The sequence below is a fragment of the Juglans regia genome, chromosome 11, assembly GCF_001411555.2.
Source record: "Juglans regia cultivar Chandler chromosome 11, Walnut 2.0, whole genome shotgun sequence".
Taxonomy (NCBI): Eukaryota; Viridiplantae; Streptophyta; class Magnoliopsida; order Fagales; family Juglandaceae; genus Juglans; species Juglans regia.
Window position 1 is genome coordinate 22,542,588 of NC_049911.1, and position 22,581 is coordinate 22,565,168.

The window sequence follows — 22,581 nt, forward strand, 5'->3', positions numbered from 1 at the left end:
TTATTTTTTTCAAAACGATTACGCAGCAATTACGCAATTCACGGTTGTAAGTATATTTTCTCTTCTTAAACACAATCTACTGTAAAAATAAGTCGAACGTAAAAATAGTAGTTGAACTTAGGAATAAGTCCAACCTAAAAATAAGGCCCACGTGAAATCAGCCCAACTTAAAGGTTAGAGGCCATTTTTGTAATACTTTGGATCTTAAGGGCAATAACATAATTTAATCGTTACAGCTTGTACATGAATACTTCACCGCGGCTACCCAATATTTGCTAAAAGAAAAACCATTAGAGCATTGGTATCATCAAAATCATCTCTAAAATTTAATAAAAGGTATATATTTTTTACAAATCTAAAACCTCTACTGCCATAACTCCATATTAGATTAGTCATTAAATTCATTAAAATAATAATATAATATTATTTTTTTAATAATAATATTTTTAATTTTTTTCATATTTTATAATTACACTAATTAAATTTTAATTAATAATTTAATTTGATTCTTACATTATTATTACAAAAAGGTCTTTGTTTTTGAGATATTAGACAAAATCACACATTTCTACACTATTATGGGATATTGCATGCACGAAATTAAAGAATATTCGTATATATTAAACGTCCGTTGGAGATTAAACGTGAATAAAAAAAGTCTGTTGGAGATTAAAATGAATAAAAAATAGATTTACTTGCTAAATAGTAACCCTTTAAATTTGAAGAAACCTATTCATTTACTGTAATTTAAAACTTCTCACTTATCCCTTTGACTAATCCAATACAGTTATATTTTGATAAATTCATCATATTTTACATTTAAATAGATTTTTTATAAAATCAATGCCAATACTCTTAAAAGACATCTATTGAAAGTAGGCTACATATACCTTGTACATTGGCTGAAGGGCATTTTGTGTAATATTGCACATGCTTAACCGAAATGGGCTAAGGGGCCTAAAGGCCCACTATCCATTTGAAAGCAAACAATCACTTGAGAGATGAAAGGAAAGAACATGTGGCAAGGCTTACCGAGAGAAAAAGGCATCGTGCAACACTGAAAGAGGAAGGGAGCGTGGTGAAGCTAGATGTTTGGGTCAGGGTCAAGGTCAACGGCGGGGTGATCGGCAAAGGAACACTGTGGTGAGAATGGCTTAGGACCGTCAAATCTAGAAGGCTACAGGAAGAAAAATCAAAGACAAAGATCTCATCGAGAGAAAGGATACCGTGCGACGATGAGCTGGTGACTGGTGTGAATGGCAGCAAAAGCTTCTGTGGTAGCTGAGAATAATTTCAGGCTTCATTAGTGTAGAGATCAAATCAGCAATCTATAATTTAGTATAAAATTAAAAATCAAGCTAATAGATAAGACTAAAAAGAGATAAGGAAATACACTAGACTTTTAAAAGGAAATAAATTCAGACTTCTAAAAAGAAAATGTTTCACAATGCAAGTTAGACTCAATCACTCTAAGAAAATAAACATTTCTATAAGGCAGAGATCTCCACAAATCTGACAGATTCTCCATAGAAGCTCCCTACGTACAAACTCTACCACACATAACAACTCCAAAGGATTTTTTCTAAATTCCTAGATTGTATTGTGGGATATGTGAGGCCATGAAATATTGTAAAATTGCCCATTATAGTGAAATTTACCTTCAAGCAACCTTTGGATGTAAGCATTATGCCAAACCACGTAAATTCTTGTGTATCTGTTTATTTATTTTTATTTGCTTATTTATTATTTACTTTCATAGATGAACGCGAAGAGTATTTTATCGATGCCCGAATCATTATCGTGGATAGGCCCGAATCATTATCGTGGATAGGCCCGAATCATTATCGTGGGTAGGGAATAATTCTTTCATCCCTTCTATTCTGTTATGCAAATTAAGGCATTAACAATTAGGTTTGGGAAACGGTGGAGAAAAAAAGAGCGAGATCTAGTATTGGAGACTCATCGAGAGAAAGAAGGTGTGGTGGATCTAGTGTGCCTGAGCTACGACGAGAGGTGGTCGGCCTGTTATCTTTGTGCAGTTTGGGTGGTTGAGGAAAGGAATGCTACAATGTGTGTGAGTGTGTGTGAGGAATCGTTCAAGTTGTTCAACTCAAAGTCAATCACTGGCTTCTATAGAATAAAGACTTGATCATGAATACCGAGAAGGGAGGGAGGGTGAGGGACATGAGAAACCGACTTGATGAAGTTGTATAAGGACGCTAGACCGACTTGATGAAATTGCATAAGGAAGTCGTTCTTTATAAGATGATAGTTGTGGGGTGGCTAAGATTTTAAGAAACGGGAGAGCTACATATAAAAACTAGTAGTTGATTTTAAGGGAAACTCGGTTAGTGGGTTAGGATTCCAAACTTAGTAAGTGGGTTAGGATTCAAAACACAGTAAAAACGATGATTTTCAAATGAGTAATATTTTAAACTGGAGATTTAGGCTCAGTTTGGATTAAGAGGTCTCTCAACCCATCTCATCTCATCTTATCATTACAATTTTTACAGATTTTCACACAAAATATAATAAATAATTCAATATTTTCAAATCTAAAAACAATAATAATATTAAAAAATAATATTCTAGCAATATTTTATTGAATTTTTAACTTTCATCTCAACTCTCTATCCAAATCTAACCTTAATTACATTTATCCTTTAATAAATGAAAAAATAATACTATTTAGAATTAAAAGTGTTTATAATAATATCAAAAAATAATAAATAAGTTAAAATTATTTTATTGTCCTAATTTTAGGGTTCGTATGTTGCAAACAATGACCATGAAAGAACAGATAAAATGTGGTAGTGAAGCGCCGCTGCCCCGCTTCTATATGTATGATGTGACTAGGCTTTTCTAATGCATCACCCTGTGTGGCACCATGGTGCGTGCGATACCTCTTGGTGCCTTCTGCACTTCTTTGTGACTGCTACGTATGATGGCGTGCAGCACCTGGTCATGGTGCTTAGGCATGTGTCGTGCGTAGTTCATCAAAGTTCATCAATTTTATAAGGGTTAAACTCAATTTTGTAAAAACGATTACTAACAGAGGGATTTTCCTTCATGATGATTCATGGTAACAGGGAAAAAAACAGATGCTTAGCATGAACATAAACTCAGATGAGGAAAAACAAATTGAGCATATATTCACTCATCAACAAATAGAGAGACAAGAATGAAAAAATAATAGTGTCTCGCTCTCAATAAATATAACCAAGAAAAAAAAATTAGGCATGCTTATAACATAAAAAAAAATAAAGGCTCTGATACCAATTTTATATCTAAAAAAAATATTCACAGTAGAAAGAAAAATATATCTCTGTTGTGCTAAACACACACACCAACGATGGTAAATTGAAGTAAAAGCAAGCACACGATACACAATATACGTGATTCGGCAAATTGCTTACGTCCACAGAGCTACAGAAATCTTATTAACCAGAGGAGATTACAATCACTCAATTTCAACTCACACTCTCTAGGTCTTTTTGCTCTCTCACACAATATGCACTCACTTGACAATTGTTCTCTCTCAAAATATGCTGAAAGTCGTACAAAATAAGTCAAATATAACATATTTATAGTAAACGGCGCTGGAAACCCTAATCTGGCAAAAACTATGTTATTCGCTCGAGCGGCGTGTTGAACGCGCCTCGAACGAACAACCAATGAACATTGGCTCAATGGGGTGTCGAGTGTGACTCGAGCAAACGTTAGGGTTTGTGTCTCGCTCAAGCCCACTGTCTAGCGCACCTCTAGCGAACTCACGGGTTGAGCTTCACTCAAGCCCACTATCGAGTGCATGTCGAATGAACTCATTGTTCCTCAATTGTTTGCTCATAGACTAGTCTTCACATGCAACCCAACAACCTCTCACTTGGAGACTGGGTCTCCACATGCCAGCCACTGTTTCCAGCCAAGCCCTAACGTCTCTACAACTCACAGCTCCCGTCTTCAACCCAAAAGACGCACTAGAGTCAAACCCGACTTCAGTCTTCCACGTACATCGCTCTTAGTCAACACATTCACTGGGCAACTCACAACTCCCATTGCACTAGGAGTATCCGATCTCGAACCAATCTTAACAACTTCAGCCAACTTTCCTAAGCTTACATGAGGAATGACAAAGCTGACTCCATTTGGCTTCCTTATATGTTTCGCGCGATCAGCCTGTATTTTTGCACTTTTGTATTTCTCTGCACATTACTGGACCTTGATGTTAAATACAAAGAGTTAGATCTCTTACAATGCACTAAAACCAACACACCCTTAGTGATCTTTCATGCTCCTCCAGAGAACGCTACAGCATAACCGCTGTCATCAAGCTGTCCCACAAAGATCAGGCTTTTCTTCAGATCTGGAACGTGTTTGATTTGCTGTAAAGTCCACACACCCTTGTTTGGAAGTATGATGTGCACATCACCCACTCCCACTACATGTAGTGCCTCTCCATCAATTGCATACATCTTCCTAAAATCACCAGTAACATAATTCTGCATGATCTCTCAATGCGAGGTGCAATGAAACGAAACCCCTGAATCCAATACCCAATCATCAATTGGACTGTGCACTGCAAGAATTAGGGCATCATGAATTTCTGCTGCCACTACATTCACAGCATCATCCTCATCACTTTCTTGATTCCTGCAATTTTTCTTGATGTGGCCCAGGCTTGCCACAACTCCAGCACGTGATCTATTGCCCATGTCTCGTCTTGCTCTTCCCCTACTCTTGGAGCTTGACTTGTCATATCCTCAATTGTCAACATTCAGGGCCGATCCTGAATCCGAGAATTCACCCAAGTCTTTTATATGTACCTTTTTAGCAATGACCATGTAACGTACGTTGTCGTAGTTCAATTTCATTTTGTCGGCTAAACTACTCACAGTCATCCTCATGACCTTGATGCCAACAAAATCAATGCTCTGATCTCATCATCAAACTCAATCTCCACAGAAGACAGTTGATTTGTGATCGTATTGAATTCATTTAAGTGTTGGGCCACAGACATACCTTTCGACATCTTTAAATTGAACAATTTATTCATCAAGTGCACCTTGTTATTCCCTGACAGCTTTTCATACATACCTAACAAAGTCGCCATGAGATTTGTCGTGGTTCTCTCCTTACTGACATTGTGTGCCACTGTTCTGGACAAGGTCAACCGAACAATCTCCAGAACCTGTTGATCTAACAGGGTCCACTCAGCATCATCCATACTCTCTGACTTTTTTCCAACAGTTGTAGGTGAAGCCTCTTCCCATAGAGATAGAACTTGATTTGCATCTTCCAGTACCCAAAATTAGTGCCGTCGAACTTCTCGATTCTGAGTGCTTTCACTTTATCTTCAGCCATCATTCTCCTTCAGATCCGACATTAGCTCTTGATACCAATTGTTATGCTAAAACACACACACCAACGATGGCAAACTAAAGTAAAAACAAGCACGATCAAGCACACAACACACAATATACGTGGTTTGGCAAATTGCCTACATTCACAAAGCTGCAGAAATTATATTAACCAAATGAGATTACAATCACTCAATCTCAACTCACACTCTCTAGGATTTTTTCCTCTCTCACACAATATTCATTTACTTGACAATTGTTATCTCTCAGAATATGTTGAAAGTCGTACAAATGAAGTCAAATATAATATATTTATAGTAAACAGCGTTGGAAACCCTAATCTAGCAAAAACTACATCATTCGCTTGAGTGGCGTGTCGAGTGCGCCTCGAGTGAACAGCCAATAAAAATTAGCTCGAGTAGGGTGTCGAGTATGGCTCAAGCGAACACTAGGGTCTGTGTCTCACTCGAGCCCACTGCCGAGCGCACCTTGAGCAAATTCACAGGTTGAGCTTCACTCAAACCCACTATCGAGCACATGTCGAGCGAATTCACTGTTCCTTAATTTTCTGCTCACAAACCAATCTCCACATGTAACCCAACAATCTCAAGCTCGGTTTTTGTAGTTGTTCCACAAGTGAATCCTGTTTATCAATCTCCAATTGATATGAGTTCGTCTCCACACGGTACAGGAGTGTACTATGTAAATAAACTAGACACTCAAAATGCACACACCTTAGATGCTTTGCCACATAGAATGGATTTTTTATAGAGTTTTTCAAAAAATCAAAAAACATTACCACCAATATTGGGAAGGAGGACTAATTTATAAATAAGTAATGATACTCGTACAACACTTTTTACAATATATTTCACAACTATGTTTTAAAATAATTATATTTTTGTAAAGTGATGATACTTTTATGAGGTATTTTATAAAAATATTGCTCATTTTAAAACATAATTGTATAAAATGTTGTGAAAAGTATTGTGTATACATTCTTTTTCATTATAAATAATCAGTTATCATTTAGTAACTCACGACTGGCATTAAAGCCAACCTCCAATGCTCCTTAACTCCAGGCATACCAACTAGCACTTCAAAAGGAAAGGACGAGGTAGCTTGGCCACTAAGATATCTCTCTCCTTTATCACACTAGAGATGAAAACTGCTAGCAAAGAAATGAATACATTATGACAAAAATTTAGAGGAGTATTCCCCCATTATAATTATTTATTATGTAGTTCAATGTACGTATGTATATAGTATCTTTTTTGGTAATAAAATTAATAGATGTACGTACCAAAGTGTAATATTTGCAAGTTTAGTTGCGTCTTCCTTTCTATTTGTATTCTCAGCAAATGAAAAATGCCCTAAAAATTCAACAAAACAACAAGATCGTAATGGATGAGCTATTTTCCACAATTTGTTGCCATTGAAAATAAACATCCCGCAGTCAACTATTTCGAGAAAGATATTTCATCGCAAATAAACACTCATTTAGAAAATTATGCAAATTATAAACTATGCGAAAAAGTATACATTATGTCCTATTAGTTACATTGTGGAAAACATGACACTAGTAATGATTAATAATATATAACTAATCTTTGTGGTTGCAAATAATTTGCAACATGTTCCTTATTTCTTGTGCAAGATAAATGCTTCAATTCTGCTACGTACAGGCGTATGGACGGGGAGTCCGTGTGCAGCGTGCTGACGTGGCGCATTTTATTAAAAAAATGAAAAAAGATAATAGAAAAGGGAAAACCGTATAGAGTTCCAAAATTCCAAAGAAAACGAAGAAGACTTGGCTTGCAATCTCAATCTCCCCGAGGATTAGATAGTCTATTCTCTCACCTAATTAAGCTCATTTCTTTCTTGGTAAAGGTTGCCGATTATTTCTTTGTTCTTTTCTTGCTTTCGGTGAAGCCTCCCAAATGTGTGATGAACCAAATGTGATTGTGTTCTTCCTTGTTAACTCCTCTGGAGGTGGAGCTCCCATGTAGGCTCCATGTTTAAGAGTCATCATCATCATCATCATTATTATTATGGCAATGTGCTTAATTTGCGTATTGATATAGTGCTGCTCAATAATCATTTAATCAACTAGAATTTTATTATTTTCAAAAATTAAATCTAAGATTAATCAATATTACCACATTTTGGAGATGATAATTAAGGTAGGATATTTAACATTTTCCCATTCCGAATGGCTTTGTGGTGCAGTTTTTGACAAAATGTCTTTTAGAGGACATCTTTATTTATGGAATGTGAAAAAAATGTGAGAGATCTCTGGAGGTGGACATTGGGCCTTTACTAAAATCAAAAACACTACAAATTAAAGATTATTGTAACTAAATATATATGTATGTGTATAAGTGTGGGGGACTTCAAGTCAAAGATCCAATATCAAAATATCAAAAAAGTAATTAACTAGGACCCGCTTTGAAGAGTGGGGAGCAAAGCATGAGGGTGGGTGGAGAAAATAATTGAAAAGGTTGAGGAAGTGGGTTCAAGTTTTTTGGATACCACAAAGCAGATTTTTGAAGTTGTTGGATATATTTGACTCCCAACTTTGGAAGCTCATAATAATGTTAACACATTCAACTTTTATGTTGTATCTGACATTTTCTTTCTTTTATATAACTTGAAATACTGTTAAAAAAATTTTCCCATATATTTTAGATCGACTATTTATTTCAAATGTAATTGAGATGGATATTTTTCTTAAGAGACGCGACAGTAAACATTTCACACATTTTAGTAAATATTTCAGCTTCTATTTGGAATTGTGAAGATAGAGAAAGAGAAAGAAGATGCATTCCCCATAACACCCCCTCTCACTAATCCATCAATCCAAATATTGTATACAACACACAATTGGCGTGTGTTTATTATATATGTAGTCACTGCCCATCTGGGTTGATTAATATTATGCTCCTACATGTTAGGATAGGTCAAGACCACTTTATCCAAACTTTTCAAATTACATGTCAAGTTACTACAATCCAATGCCTCATGCGTGGTTACCATCTTTTGTGCCTCCTTCAAGTGCCAACTAACACTCATGGAACTCTAGTTCTGCTCCCACGTCAAGTACTACTGCCTTGAGTAGTTCTACTACCTTGTATCGTTCCACTATACCAATGATGAGACCTCCTCCAATAGCATACTCGTATCCATGGAGCAATTAGGTAATTGTTGGATGGTAAAATAGTTCATGTGCTTTAATTTTATGAACCTGAATCTTTGGTCTAATTATTTATTTTTAATTTTTTTGTAAACTACAGCAACACCCATGGAACTCTACTTTCGTTGCTATATCAAGCACTGATACCTTGAGTAACTATGCTACCTTGTATAGTTCCTTTATATCAATGATGGGACCTCATCCAACTGTCTACCCATATCCATGAAGCAACCAGGTGATCGTTGCATGGTAAAGCAGTTCATGTGTTTTAATTTTATGAACTTGAATATTTAGTTTAATTATTTATTTTTAAATTTTTGTTTTTGAAAAATTGTAGCAACACCCATACTCTACTTTTGCTGCAATGGATACTTCTACTGTCATGTCTACTTCCACTCCCATGTGTAGTTCTGCAACCAGCGCCAACTCTAGTGTAACCGTCAGTTCTAATGTAGCTGTTAGTTCTAGTGTAGTAGTTGTTCCTTTGACGAATGCCAAACCAGTTCCATGTGTTGGCAAGGTGATGTGATGGTGACATGCTGTGTCTTTAAATTATCATAAGATATATTATCATACAATAATTTTTTCTTCTAATTTGTAGGAAAATAAAGTGCAGCAAAGTAACTCTGTTGAAGAAATTAGTGAGACCACACTAAACTCGATAGAAGTTGAAGCGCAGTGTACTGCCTCTTTGTGTAATATTGTTGATACCAAATAAGCTAGCAGTTCCGGATCACTTCATGTGGATCTTACTGATGGGGGTGATATCATTCCAAAGGTAGGAATATGCTTTGAATTGAAGAATGAGTTGATGACTTACTATAAACATTATGGAAAACGATGTGGTTTTGGAGTAATGACACAAATGAGTAGAAGGGAGAATGATGGAATTATCAAATATGTCACTCTGAGATATGCTTGTGGTGGCAAGGCACGGAATAAGACGTCAAATATCTCCAAGCCTTGATCCACAATCAACACAGATTGCAAGGCAATGATGAATGTGTTGTTGAAGAATGGGAAGTTGTGTGTCACATCAGTCTTTAACACACAATCATGTGCTCAGTCTTAAAAAATCTAGGTTCTTTAGATGCAATAGAGAAGTTAATGAGTTTGTTAGGAGGGTACTAGATACAAATAATCAAGGTGGCATACGGTTGAATAAGAGTTTCTATGCTCTTGTGACTGAGGTCGGCGGGTTTGAGAACCTGCCATTTGGAGAAAAAGATTGTCGTAACTATATTGATAAAGCACGACACCTACACCTTGGTAAAGGTGGTGCTCAAGCACTATTTGAATATTTTGGAAGGATGCAATTGAAGAATGATGGTTTTTTCGGCCTCATGGATTTGGATGATGATGATAGGATGATGAATGTAGGACTATGCAGAAAAGCCATCAAACCGCGCCGTCCGTACGTATCGACCCGACCCGACCCGATAAAAGCGGGCTGAACAAACTTGCGGGTCAAACCCGCTAACTGTCGGTTTCGATCCGACTAAAATTCCCCAAATCTCAAACCATCTGCCATCCCTCCCCAAATTTCAAACCCTACTGCCATCCCTCCCCAAATCTCAAACCCTAGCTGCCATCCCCCCAATTTCTCTCTGTCATCACCATCAAATCCGTTCGTCATCATTGTTGACTCCGTTTGTCTTCCCCGTCGACTCCAACAAGCAACAAGCATAAGCTCAAACAGAGAAAATAAGGAAAATAGAGGACTACCTCGTCCACCAATCAACCAGAAATTCATCACAAGCAATCAGAAATTCTCTTCACTTCACTTCCCCACGGCCCAATAATATAGCTCTCGTCCACCAAGCAACCAGAAATTCATCACAAGCCCTCGTCCACCAAGCAACCAGAAATTTATCAACAAAGCTCACCTTAAAACATTTTGGTAGCCCGAAGATAAACATCACGAGACCCAACTCATCCTTATCGAGGAGAATGTAGTCAATACGAAAATGGAAAGAGTGGAAGAACTGATCGGCAGCGAGTTTGGAAGGGGAGGAGGTGAAGCGATTCTGGAGAATGAAGAGGAAGATGCGAGCGAAGCCATAAATTCACTTGACCATTCTTGTTGGGCTGTAAACTGGCAGACGGGTTTTTGCAGTGCAAAAGAAAAATTTTCTTCTTTCTTGTGTCTGTAATCTTCAAGAAATGGAGGATGAGTAGGGATGGATAGTTTCGGCTTTTAAGTTCTAAAAAGGCAGACGGGTTGACCCGACTAAATTCGGGTTGGTTTTTTTCTTGTTAGGTTGAACACGGGTCGGATCGAGTCGAGTCCAAATCCTGTGCAAGTTGAACGGTGTGCAGGCCTAGATGAATGTATTTTAAGCAGACGCCCGTAATAAAGGGGCATACACTACTTTGGAGATGTTGTAACATTCAATACCACATACCTGACAAATAAGTATAGAATGCTATTTGCATCTTTCATGGATGTAAATCACTATGAACAGTCAATCCTTTTGGGTGCAGGCATTATTTCAAGTGAGGATACAAAATTATTTGTATGGTTATTTAAAACTTGGCTTGATTGCATTAGTGGAAAAGTATTGAATACTATTATTACAGATCAAGATCGCGCAATGAAAAATGTGATCGCCATTGTCTTTCCCAAAATGTGGCATAGATATTGTTTGTGGCACATATTGCGAAAGGTCCATGAAAAGCTTGGTTTCCATCCTCAATACCGATGTGGCCTGAAAAGTAAATTGCTATATTGTGTCTATGATTCCCTTATTATCGATCAATTTGAGAAATCTTGGAACATCGTGAAGGATATGTTCAATTTGCATGAAAATGCATGATTGCAATGCTGATATGCAGAGAGATAATTTTGGGTGCCGGTATATTTAAAAAACTCATTTTGGGCTGGAATGAGTACAACTCAGTGCAGTGAGAGCATAAACACTTTCTTTGACGGCTACATGCATGCCACGACAAACCTTAAAGAGTTTCTTGATCAATTAACAATGCATTGAAGAAAAAAATTGAGAACGAAAACCAAACAGATTTCCATACATTTAATTTCACAATTCCTTGCATAACACACTTGGCTCTTGAGAAGAAGTTTCAAGAGGTGTATACAAATGCAAAATTTAGGGAGGTTCAACAAGAGATAATGGGAATGATATATTGTCATTGTCATTTCTAAAAAATTGATGGAGTAATCGCAACTTACTCGGTCGATGATGAAGTTAAGGCTGAAGATTTCATCAAGGAGGTTATTTGTACTGTTTACTTTAATAAGGCCGAGTGTGAGGCGAAGTATGTTTACAGGTTGTTTAAGATGCAAGGGATAATATGTAAACATATTTTTGCCATATTTTCAGCTAGAAAAGTTAGTGGATTGCCGAAAACTATATATTGGATCAGTGGAGAAAGGACATAAAACGCAGGTATACTATTATTCCGAGCAGTTATGACATTGCTGATCAAAGGCCTGAAACTGAAAGGTATAAACGTCTATTGAAAATTTGTTATGAGGTAATAACAAATGCAGTGTCGTGCGATGGGCATACTGAGAATATAGTATCGAAGTTGTATGCGATGAATGAGGTATACAGCATCTCAAAGCCCCATCACATGGATTCCAATGTTGGAGTTAGTAATGTGAATGCAGTCATGGAAGGAAGTTCTAAAAATGTGCTAAGTCTCCATGTTATTAGAGGCAAGGGAAGACCCCCGTGTAAGATGAGAATGACGATGATGGAGGAACATGTGAAGAAAATAAAAACAATGGCTACTAAAAAGAAAAAAGATACGGGAAAAAGTAGATCAGTGAGTGCTTGTTAATTTTTAAGTTATTTTCATTATTACCTAATGTTTTTTCTTTGAGTATTTGGTAATAACGTACATTTTTACCCATAAAAAAAAGTATTTGAAAATAACGTACCATTTCAACTTGTTTTAAAAATTATAATTATTTTTTATGTTGTCAGAGGAGTGGATTGGACACCGAACTATTGGCTCAAGAAAATGTACAACAAGTGATGGAGATACAAAAAAGTGTATAAACTCCAGTGATGGGGACACAAAAAAGTGTACAATGACCACTTTGAAGAGGTCATTGTATTTGTATATTTTTTATGTGGGTCACTTTATCTGCCGTTACATTCATAGATACAATTAGGAACAGATGGAACACAACCAGAGATGGCAGATGGAACGCAACCAAATATATTCTCTTAGCAAGAATTTTCGATCCATTATTAGAGTATGGTGTGTGTTGGTTGTGGTTTGTTGGAGTATGTTGTGCATTGGTTATTTGTTGGAGTAAGCAATCATGTGTTGTTGGAGTATGTTATGTGTTGATGGTTTGTTACAGTAAACCTATGTTATTGGTGGTTTTTTGAAATTTGTGTATTGGTGGTAGTTTTTCTTGTTTTCTATAATTTACTCATTAATTAATATGTCTAAACTGTTATGCAAACATCTAACTCTAGTTTTATTTATCGTATTAGGTATAACAAAAGAATATTGTTTTGGGTGTCACGCCGGCATTTCACTGGAGCACGAGAAGATTCCCTTGTGCATATAGATATAAAAATTAAGCTCACGTTTTGTATCCTTGTATTTGAGCTTACATTTTGTATCCAAGTACTCTATTTCTGTAAAGTTGACTTTGTATCCAAGAGCTCAATTTATAGGAATGATATTTGTTTTATTTATTTTTATCACCGGGTTAATGTATTGAGTATAAATTATAAATATACATATGGATGTGGATATATTAAAGATCAGACAAAATCCATATGGCCAAAATGGAAGTATTTCTTTCTCTATCATAGAAATGGCATGCAGGCATTCATCACAATGCTGGAAAGTTTAGAATCTGATTCCATATACCGGTAATTTATTGGCAATCCACAAACCTGTAATTTTTTGGCAATCTATAAACCTGTAATTTATTGATAAGTTCATTTCATGCAGATACATACTTTGTTAAAAAGAAGTGACACATTAAAGCACAATAAAGTCTCAGGATTAAAGATCACTAATCGCAAGTAAAGTTTCCAATACATAACAACAAAGTCTTGACTTACAAACTCTAAGTTCCTATCAATTACAAAAACAAATTCGTCTTCACTTCGAGCGTATCAAATACAAGTAAATACCTATGGATATTATAAAATAGGCACGAAGAAGTGTGCATGCATGCTGCATGTCGACTTCTTGACTACAATGATGGGCTTGATCGTTGTGGAGTGCCAACACCCTCTTCTCAATCTCTTCTTATCTCTTTTGAAGTTTTTCCTCCCTCTTTAATGACATTGTAAATCTGGAAATGAAGCTAGGATAAACAGCCTTAAGAATGTGCGATTGTATACAAAGCTAAGAAGGAATGAAGAGAACATGTGCTGAGTATTATAATCATGCCATGTGCTGAGTATACAAAGAATGTGCGATTATCTAAAAAAGAATTTAGCTTTCTTCACCAATGACAAAAAAAATTGTTACAACACCCTACATTCTTGTAACATAAACTGAAATAGTTGCTCTTCAAATTTGGAGAAAATAAAAAGCTATAAACACTCATAAGTAAATAAATAAAAAGAAGAGAACAAAATAATTAGCATTTTTTGGCTCCGCCTAGCTCACGGTTGGGTCATTATCACCTAGCTTAAATTGTGGGTTCATCATCTTTTACCTTGAATACTCAGCACATGCATGATTATAATAGTCAATAAAAGCAAAGCCTCTGTTGTTGCTGGTGTTCTTTACATCATGTGACAGAGTTTAATAACATCAGCACACGATGCTTGTAACACAAATAAATTCAAACCCCAGGTTATTTTTGAACATAATGCTTTCCAAAGCAAGCATAATTCATATAATAAACAAACAACAATAAGCAAAAATTAAAAAATAAATTGAAAAGAAAACAGATAACACCAACAATTAATGAAAATTACCATAATTATTCATAACTACTACATACTGGCGTTAACTAGTTCCATAGCAATAACTCCGGGTCCAATCTCAGTGACAACTTTCCTCAGATCCCCCTCTCCCTAACTTCTAGGAACATTACTTCAGCATACGTAAGTACTAGCAAACAATCATAATAAGATGTTTGCGCTAAAAAATTAAACAAAACAACAAACAATAAAAAGATAAAGACTTGTCTTAATATTTTAACAACCAATTATAATTGAAATTAGGTTCAAAATCCAACTTTTCACCAAGTCATTCAATGCCATCTCATTTTTATCCACTCTACTAAATGATTTCTACTTTGCAATACTGACTTCCCAGATCAAACCATCAAGTATTCTTCATACATGCATATCAAATATTGCTTGTGTACTTGGGCTATAAGTATTTCTATGATTCAACAAAATTTGAGTTTTACTCGTTAATAAAACAAACCTAGGGTTGGGATCAATAAAAAAATGAACGCACTCCATAAATAAAAATGAGTTTTACTCATTCTAATTCAACAAACGCACTCCATAAATAAAGGAAACGGGACAAAAACGAAAACCTAGGGTTTTATTGCAAATCTAAAATGTAAATGATGGAGAACGTACGGTAGTGGAGGCCCCAACCATTGCGATGGAGAATGGTCATGTTATTTTGGTCGGGATCAATAAAATTTTTTGTCTAATATCTCAATTTCCTTTCAGTGAGAAGGAAACTCATGGAAAAATCCTCAAACACAGCAAAATCTATGCAAAAATGGACTGAGATGGTATAGTGAGTTACGTAGGATGAAATCAGAATCGACACGTTGCAGAAGCTCCCGCATCTTGCAGAAGATCCAGCACATCTCTGCACCCCTGAGTTTCATATTGCAAACCAGGAGAAGGAGAAGTAGAATGGGAGAAGGAAAATCGCTCATCTGGCAGAGGAAGAAGAAGTTCAAAATGCATCGTTTTATTTCTTCTAAATGGTGCGTTTTGAATCCACGTATGAAGTAGTGCACGCCCACGAGGAGCTACGGACGATGCCTATATCTATAGTTTTTCTAAATGCTTTAGCTGTAAAGAGATTCTGTAAAAGTAAATCTACAAACTAACATAACTTGATGTAGTACGTTATATTGTAACACTACTTTCATTGTAAAGTAGATATAACATATCATATGAAACTATATTAACTTATGAATTTACTTTTGTGGAATCTTTTTGTAGTTGTAGCACTTCTAAAAAAAAATTGGACTTGAAGGCTTGTATCCACTGAAATAAGTTTTATTAATTCATCTGTAACAAAAAAAATTGTAGCTTTCATAGTAGTTGTTTGAGAAGTGATATTTTCAATATTTATGAAAGGGGACAAGTTGATATAAATGTGTTGTGGTGGAAATGTCTGACAATCTATTACAAGCAGGTGACAATTCGTATTTGTGGATCATCTTCGTGTTGTTCCAAATCATGAGTATTAGTTAAAGAGTGGCTCTTAAGCCACACATGGGGGATCTCGACAGTGCAATTTTTATTTTTTTGCTTTTTTTCATGTATTTTTTTTAACATTTTTAAATATTTTAAAAAAATCACAACATCATTAAAAAATATTTACTTAATCATTAAGTAAGAAAAACACTATTGGGAGCCCCCATGTGTGGGTTTAGCATTTCTATTAGTTAAAACCCTAACAAGACTCATGAAATAACATATGACATGACACAACCCGCATAACCCATTTAATAATTAAGTTTTATTAGGTTAACCTGAACACAACACATTTAACTCATTTCAAATAAATGGGTTGAGCTTACTCGTAGATTATTTTGACTCAATTAATATAATTTCATACATATTACATGTATAACTATATAAATCATTCACAATTACAACTGGATTCATGATAAAATATCTTATACTCAATATCCAAAACAATAATATGTAAGTAAATTAATATTTTTATAAAATAATTAAATAGTCAAATACTAATATTAATATTACATCCCAACAACATTAAAAACATAAAATAAATACTTACAAAATTTAAAAATATAATTTATTCGTGTTATACGGATTGATTATGGGTTTTACAAATTGACCTGTTTAGTAATCAAGTCTTGTCGAATCAACCCATTTTGATCTAAACTTGCCTATATCTAAAGCAAACCCACTTATGTTATATTATGTTCATATTAAGCTCGCGAATTACACGTGTCATATATTATCATCCTTAAAGAACAAGGTAGTCGGAAATATATAGTGAGGTAGTTGTCCTACATGCATCTAGCAATTGTCAAATTACATTCAGTCTGCTCGTTTCACTGGCCCAAGTTGGATTCAAATTCTCGACTATATAGTGAGTTGATATGAGATAAAAGTTGAATAAAATATTGTTAGAATATTATTTTTGTTTTGAGATTTGAAAATTTTGAATTGTTTATTGTATTTTGTTTGAAAATTTGAGAAAATTATAATGATTAGATGAGATGAAATAAATTGAGATGAAATGAATTGAGATGCTTTCTGAATCCAAACAAAGCCAATGAAGTGTTTATCAAAGCTCGAATGTCGCAGAGCTTCCCCATGAGACTTGACCAGTTTCATAAATAAAAATTAGTGCAAATGGTGGGATAGAGGAATCTCGACAAATTAAACAAATATTCCAAACAAGTTAATAGAGTAATAAAAGATTTTTCAGGAGAGAAGCGTTTGAGGGAGCGGGGAAGGGCTGTAACTCTATATAAAAGTAAAACCATATTTTTTACTTTGTGCACAGGTTTTTGCATTGAAAGGCTTTGAGCTAACAAGATCATCTCTCTCCCGTTCGTGTTTTGCCCCAAAAGGCTATATGATACGATTCCCAGGGAATTTGAACACTGCTACTGCTCATGGGAATTTAGAAAATTGGAGTATAATCTCATGCCAACAACTTCAATTTATTACGAATGCGCAAAATTATTAATAGACCGAAACAGCTAAGTGATAATACTAGGTAGTACCTGCAGATGACTAGAATCTAAACCCACAAAACAACCAAAACTACACCAAACTTAAGTATGAACCAAGCACCACCTTGCATCGCGACGTAAATGAACTATTCAAGCTCTTATTCTTGTCCCACCGCACGTGTATGTAACGTTGCAAGAGTCACTAATACGCAGGGTGTAATCGTGCAAAGGCCTCATGAGGAAGTTTGCAAAGCCGGGCAAGAGAAATAGCAGCTCACAAACACATTGGCTGTCCACCTGACTTGCCCACCGACAACAATTGTCCACAGTTTGTGAATGATGGTGTTGCTTACGCCTACGCTGGTGCCCGCCATGACTACGCCTATGCCTGTGGGTGTGATGGTGCTCTTCGTTATCATGATCATGGTCATCATCATCATTGTCGTCGTCGTCATCATCTGCAGCAACATTAACAGCACTAACGCTGAGGGAAGGAGGAGAGGGTGGTAATGGGCTCAAGGGAAGTAGTGCACAAGCATAGTTTGCAAGCGAAAATTGTGATGCACAAAGAGGGCGGGGAGCCAGTTGTGGTGGCCTCAGTGGTGGCGGCCTTAGCATGCACTCCGTCTTTGGCAGGAGCACCATGAACGCTGCAAACAATATCAATGTAACAGTAACAATCTTGACTTTCTCCATATGAGCCATCTTGATGTGTTTCAAGTGTTACATACAGAAAGATAGGGAAGAGAATGGTTCAAGTTGTTCAAACACTGGTCCTTGCTTCCATTTAAATAGTTGCATTCGTGGGCTGCTTTGGCTTTTTTTTGTTTCCTTTAGTTAGGTTCACTGGTGGGATGACCAAGAGAATGAGGTTTTGTTTGCCGGTATACGTATGGAAGAGCTTAGGTTCTGCATAAAGAGCCCCTCATTTGCTTCGTGTGAAGAGTCTGTTAGGTAACTCACAAGCCGGTATTAAAAGTTCTCTCACTACCAACCTTTTTCCTACCAAAAGAATGCACTCTTATAAAAAGCTTGGAAACAAGAAATAACCAAACTCGTACTTGAATGCACTAGACCTGAAACCCTACGTTGCCAATGTAATATATACGTATACAATAATGCTAAAGCCACCGATGAAATATTCAAGGATGGTCACCTATTTTTTTTTTTTTTTTTACTTAATGATTAAGCAATTATTTTTTAATGATGTTGTGATTTATTTTTTTAAAATGTTTAAGAGTATAAAAAAATGTATGAAAAAAAAATGAAGGAAAAAAAAGGTCATTTAGCCTTATCGGTGACATCTCTCATACTACACCCACCGTAGGTGTAGCACGACTCATACATATATATTTTCTTGATTGGTACCAGGTGAGCATAAATAAAATCTCGACTAATTCTAAAGGTGCACGTGTCCTCTACAAGAAATTTCTCGGAGGTACACTACAAATAACCCAAATTGCCAAATATACTACAGATGAACTATTTTGTAACACAAGCTGAGTGGCTAAAAAATAACCATCTTGAATTGGTATTGGAGGACATAGATCGAACTATCAATGCTCTAATGAACATCAATTTTAATGCAACAACTTCAACATACACTTCAGGACACCACAGTCAACTCAATACCATAATGCTTTCAGATGCTATTCTCAACAAAACGCAAGTTTGGATAAAAATCTCATTCACCATCTCAGAAATCAAAGCATTTCTCCTTCAACTTGAATATATAACATGTTGCTGAAATTCAAAGGCTTTCACAAAAATTGAAATCCCCACTACTCTGGAAGCAAGTTACTGTTAGTGCCATTCATCATGACGTGACCAAGAGCATAAATAGGAACTTTGTCTCGTGGGATTATTAAAAGAATCTTCATTAGAGTCCTACGAAACAATGATATGGGTAGAATACATGGAACCCTAAGATACAACTATACGACTAGAATCCAGCAAAAATGCGTTGGTCCTCCAGGAACTGTACCCATGAATCATAAATTGATGATTATCACAAATTCTCACAACTGCAATGGGATGTCATAATTATGAGAAGGCCTATGAAGATAGGCTATCAAAGTTTTATAACACGACACTGATTTAACCACCATCTTTAATGCAACACAAACTTCTTATAAAGGTCAAATTCTAGCCAAGGAAACAAGCAAGAAACCCCAACAAAAGGCTCCCTTTTGCCTTGCCTAGGGTCTTTGCTGAATCTCAGAGGCATTAAACTTTCCATCCCAGAACATAGTTTTATATATATCATATCAGAGATCAGGATGTTTAGTAGCACATGAAGTAGTCTCTATCTCCCGGTCGAAGACAAGGGATGGATGTCGCTAGGCTAGGTCATCAACTCTATAATTGGTTTCATTATCCCTTCAACGATCACTAAATACAGATATGTGCTACTATACGGATGAGATAAAAAAGGCCATCATTGAGGCAAGAGATGCAATATCTTAGCTAGAGCAAAGCTCAAAATGGCATAACCAAATGATTGTACCAATTTCTCCTGATACATTACGAATTCACCTGGCGTAGATCTACTTGTTGTTAATAGATCGATAAGAGTATTGTTCCAATAAATAACCTTTTTTATCAAGTTCATTAATATCTAAGCTCATTAGTTTACCCCCATCTATCTGAATTCTTTATTTTATGTGTTATATCTTTCATAATATCATTTCTTCAGGGAGTAAATAGGAGCCTCACGCTAGAGATGCATCACTCTTTCCTTTGTCCTTTCCCCCAATTTGTGCCCTATCACTAGTAGACCCCCTCTTATCATCATAATGACATGCAAAGGAGTCTTAGATCAATCCATTCCTAAAAGTCCTCACTTATTCAGCTCCTTAAGTATTCCTTCATGGACAACAATCATGGTAAAATGTCGGGACTTCAATGAGTCTGAGAGTGTACAAAATGTCAATGTCATCTCTCACCGTGCCTTCTTAAGCACAGCCAACACAAGCAAGGCTTTAATATGTCTTCATCAATGTACAGGAGTGTATGAAGCGTAATGCATAAAAACTTTCTGAGTTTCTAACATTATGATATTAGACTCTGTTAACTCCAGCCAAATTTAAGATATAGATTTCTGTAAGTTCTTATACAGAACGTCAGAGCATCATAACTAAGGATAAATGTTGAAAACTCATGACTGACTTGATTTGCAACAGCAACACGAAGAAGACAGAAGTATTTAAAAGTTCATTAGCTATGTAATGCAGTGTTCTTATTATTGTTGTAACTCTTATATTATAAATATTATTATTCTTTTTTTTTCTAATTGCTACAATCTTGGTGCAAGCTATTAATTTTATGATGCTTGGTCATGCAACCCATGAGTTGCACCTACACAACAAATTTTGAATTCTTGTTTCAGTAAAATCCTCAACATACACATGATTTAACAAACTCCAATAGGAGTAAAGGTACAAATATTTATCTATGTTGGGATGCCAGTTGAAGAATTTTCTTATATGGTAATCTACAAAGCATTACTATAAGCTGTCCATTGCTACCCTGCGGAAAGCAACTCCCTACCAACTACATTGAGAGAAGAAAGAAATTTAACCGTCCAAAAAAATCAGTGACATCAACAAATCTCCATTTAAGTTGGATGCAAAATTTGGGCTGTACACGCCAGGATACAACAATTTCTCAACACAACATGCAGTTTAACCTCAACAATCATCCTAGGTATGTATCAAGTCCTCCTTTCCAGCATATGTTGATCATGTTGCCACTCATGCCTTTCACAACCATTGCAGTTCTCCAAGTCTTTAGTCACTCATCAAAGGCATACCTATCATCAATGCCATTCTTTGTTGCCATCATTTCCATGTCCTTCTTAACTTCTTCCCTTTGCAACGTCAGCTGCTCTGCTCTCCTTCGCCATCCTTCTTCCAACAACTCAATAAACTTACCTTTTATCTTGAGTAGAGGATCCCGGTCCATCAACTTATCATCCTTATATGCTTCTCTCAGCATTGCTGTCTCTATCCCACCTTTCAAAGACATATAAAATATCCCTGAATGCCTTGTGAACACATTCGAGAATGCATTTGAGAACCTATACTCATCACTAAACTTCCCCAATGTTGGCACTGGAACCCTCTTATGTGTTGAAAGTGAAAGCAACTCATGGAGAACTCCTACCGTTCTCTTCTCCATTTCGCTTGAAGCCTGATCCAAACGTGAGACATCCTCATAGGGAGACACATAATCAAGTTCCATCCAATCCCTGACCCACTCCCTCATCTCCTTCCTCAAGAAAAACCCCGACGGAAGTTTCACATTAAAATTGGGCCTAACTCGAATCCCCGTCAACCTCGACTCCTCGTCCGCCCTCCTCTCGATGGCAGATTTCGCAAACTCTGAGTTCCATGACACCAATTCTAAAAACGATTGCCCTTCACCCGGACACCCAACTAGCCTAAAATATTGCGGATATTTAGGCACCAAGTTAACCAGAAAATCATTCGGAAAGCCGAAGTCCCTCTTCACTTCTACTAATTTATCAGCACAAAGAACCTTATCCTTAGACATCATCAACAACTTACACAGTTTGGATATTATCCATGGTTCATGTTCAAGATAAATCCTTTTCTCATATTCGAGAAATTCTTTGAGCCCCTCCGACACTCGGAGAAATCTGACCGGCTCGGTTTTGGGTTTGATTCGGTCATAGTAAACATCGAACAAACCTGGGTTTCGGGCAAGAAAGGTTTTGATTTTGACAGTGAGCCGCATTCTTTGGCGGCGTTTCTCAAGGTACCGGAGTGGGATTACTTGGCCCGGTTCGTTAAGTACCTCTCTGACGACGCGGGCACAGAGCTTGTACCGCTTGTCGTTCTCAATGGCTTGGTCTAGTTTCCGGTCCTTGCGCCAGACTACTTTGAGGCTTGAAATGGATTTCACAAAAGGGTTTGTGTGAGAAGTGGTTGCGGGTTTGAGGTTGTGATTGAAGTAGAAAGAAATGGTGTGGGTTTTCGAGAGCATACCTGGAAATTGAATGATCAAGCAGAGCCACGCAGAGTCAGCTGCAGAGAATTTTGGCGTAGAAGGTGAGAGAGGGCGAAGCATAAGCAAATCTTGGGTTTTAGATATAGGGCTCGTCTTTGAGCTTTAACCCAACCAACCAACCAAAAGATTGGGTTGGG

At 36.5% G+C, this 22,581-nt stretch overlaps 2 protein-coding genes across 2 annotated transcripts; both read right to left on the bottom strand.

Annotated features, from left to right (window-relative positions):
- Positions 1–17,563: 17,563 nt before the first annotated feature.
- Positions 17,564–18,118, bottom strand: LOC109010954. The gene has a single exon (XM_018991936.1). It carries the CDS (start codon positions 18,116–18,118, stop codon positions 17,564–17,566), a length of 555 nt encoding a protein of 184 aa, XP_018847481.1.
- A 2,703-nt stretch (positions 18,119–20,821) lies between these two features.
- LOC109010915 (protein WHAT'S THIS FACTOR 1 homolog, chloroplastic) lies at positions 20,822–22,536 on the bottom strand. Its single transcript, XM_018991878.2, has one exon. The coding sequence runs from the start codon at positions 22,502–22,504 to the stop codon at positions 21,206–21,208; it is 1,299 nt and encodes a 432-aa protein (XP_018847423.1). The 5' UTR covers positions 22,505–22,536; the 3' UTR covers positions 20,822–21,205.
- Between the last annotated feature and the right edge of the window lie 45 nt (positions 22,537–22,581).

What these genes read in the sequence shown, in the direction of transcription:
- LOC109010915 (XM_018991878.2), bottom strand. Translation starts at nt 22,504, where the DNA reads ATGCTTCGCCCTCTCTCACCTTCTACGCCAAAATTCTCTGCAGCTGAC.
- LOC109010954 (XM_018991936.1), bottom strand. Translation starts at nt 18,118, where the DNA reads ATGGCTCATATGGAGAAAGTCAAGATTGTTACTGTTACATTGATATTG.